The sequence below is a fragment of the Otolemur garnettii genome, unplaced genomic scaffold (assembly GCF_000181295.1).
Source record: "Otolemur garnettii isolate 467f Iridium unplaced genomic scaffold, OtoGar3 scaffold00232, whole genome shotgun sequence".
NCBI classification, from domain to species: domain Eukaryota; kingdom Metazoa; phylum Chordata; class Mammalia; order Primates; family Galagidae; genus Otolemur; species Otolemur garnettii.
The window spans coordinates 318,046-319,571 of record NW_003852627.1 but is presented as its reverse complement, the minus strand read 5'-3'; the positions used below and the strand labels follow the sequence as shown (position 1 = coordinate 319,571).

General features: G+C 50.1%; 1 protein-coding gene across 3 annotated transcripts in view; it reads right to left on the bottom strand.

Moving 5' to 3' along the window:
- Positions 1-1,526, bottom strand: part of METTL22 (methyltransferase like 22) — a 21,816-nt gene that overhangs the window by 6,915 nt on the left and 13,375 nt on the right. For all 3 annotated transcript variants that reach the window (XM_003802065.3, XM_023508215.1, XM_023508216.1), the window contains one exon: positions 473-544. In XM_003802065.3, the coding sequence (XP_003802113.1) occupies positions 473-544 (72 nt within the window). The remainder of the gene's footprint in view (positions 1-472; positions 545-1,526) is intronic.

Here is a 1,526-nt window from a genome sequence, read left to right as displayed (position 1 = left end):
GTCTGCCTGTGAAATGAGTCCTTAGATCTCTGGACACAGGTTGACCAGGACTGTCAAGAGAGGAAGTAGGAAAACAGGCAGGGCCTCGGCCAGGAAGGTTTGGCAGTTTGAGGAAGAATCTCAACTTCATCCCACAGATGACGAAGCCCCTAGAAGGTGTCAGTGGAGAAGGACGGGGTCAGGCTTGCGTCTAAGTGAGGTGACCCTGGACGCTTCCTGGAGGACAGCCTGCATTGTCCAAACAAGGAGCCAGGGAGAATAGGTGGGGCTGCTGCCGATGACGGGGAGAGAGGGAGCTGAAGTAGGACATGGCGTGGGTGTGGGATGTGGAGGTGATCCCAGGAAGGAGTTGCTATGCTCCCTCCTTTCACCTGGTGCAAAGGGAAGAAGCAGGTGGAAGCTGCCTCCCAATGTCACAGTCTTGGGTGTTTGTCCCACCTGCCAAACAGAGAAACCTCCCTCTGGGCCTCACCTGCAGCAGCAGCCAGGTGGCTGTTGAGGGCAATGTTTCGCTGGCACATGGCCAGGAGATCTGCACCGACATCTGGAATGACAGAAGGGCAAGCCGTGAAGCACTGGTTCTTACCACTCTTCTCCTACACTTCTACCTAGAGAGAGTGTTACCGACAGCACAACTGCAGAAATCACAGAAACATTTCTCCTGTGCGTCTTCCTGACAAATTAAATATGTCTGCCTTAAGACTCTTTTCATTGATTTTTGCCCTACATAAAAGATTCTCATCCTGATGGGGAGAGACTCTCTGTGTACTCCAGAGGGAAGGGTGAGTGCTCCCAACATTTCCCAGGTATATAAAACAGGCCCGGCACATTCCACAGAATGTTCATCCCTTCACCTTCATAGCAACTCCAGGAGCTGGTATTGAGGCAGGAGTTCAAGACAAGCCTGGGAAAGACCCCATTCTACCAAAAAGAAAAAATTAGCTGGGAATGGTGGCACATGCCTGTGGTCCCAGCTATTTGGGAGACTAAAGGCAGGAGGATTTCTCAAACATAGGAATTTGGGGTTAAGTGAGCTATGATTAGGCCACAGCACTCTAGCCTGGGAGATCAGAGAAGAGGCTGGGCCAGGTGGCTCACACCTGGAATCCTAGCACTCTGGGAGGTTGGGGAGGGAGGATCACTTAAGCTCATCTTAAGCTCAGGAGTTTGAGACCAGTCCGAGCAAAGGTGAGACCCCATCTCCATTAAACACAGCAAAATTAGCCAGGCACCGTGGTGGGCGCCTGTAGTCTCAGCTACTCAGGAGGCTGAGGCAGGAGGATCCTGGAGCCCAGGAGTGTGAAGTTGCTGTGAGCTGTGATCACACCACCACACTGCACTCTACCAAGGGTAACAGAGCAAGACTATGTTTCACAAAAAGTCTTTAAAAATAATTCAGAAAATATTAGAGGATTAAAAAAATATGGACAAAGTATATGAGCACCATGTTCACAGAAAAGGATATGAAAAGGCCACATAAGCAGATTTTCATTGCAGTAAGAGGCTCCACTCAGGCATTAACAAAA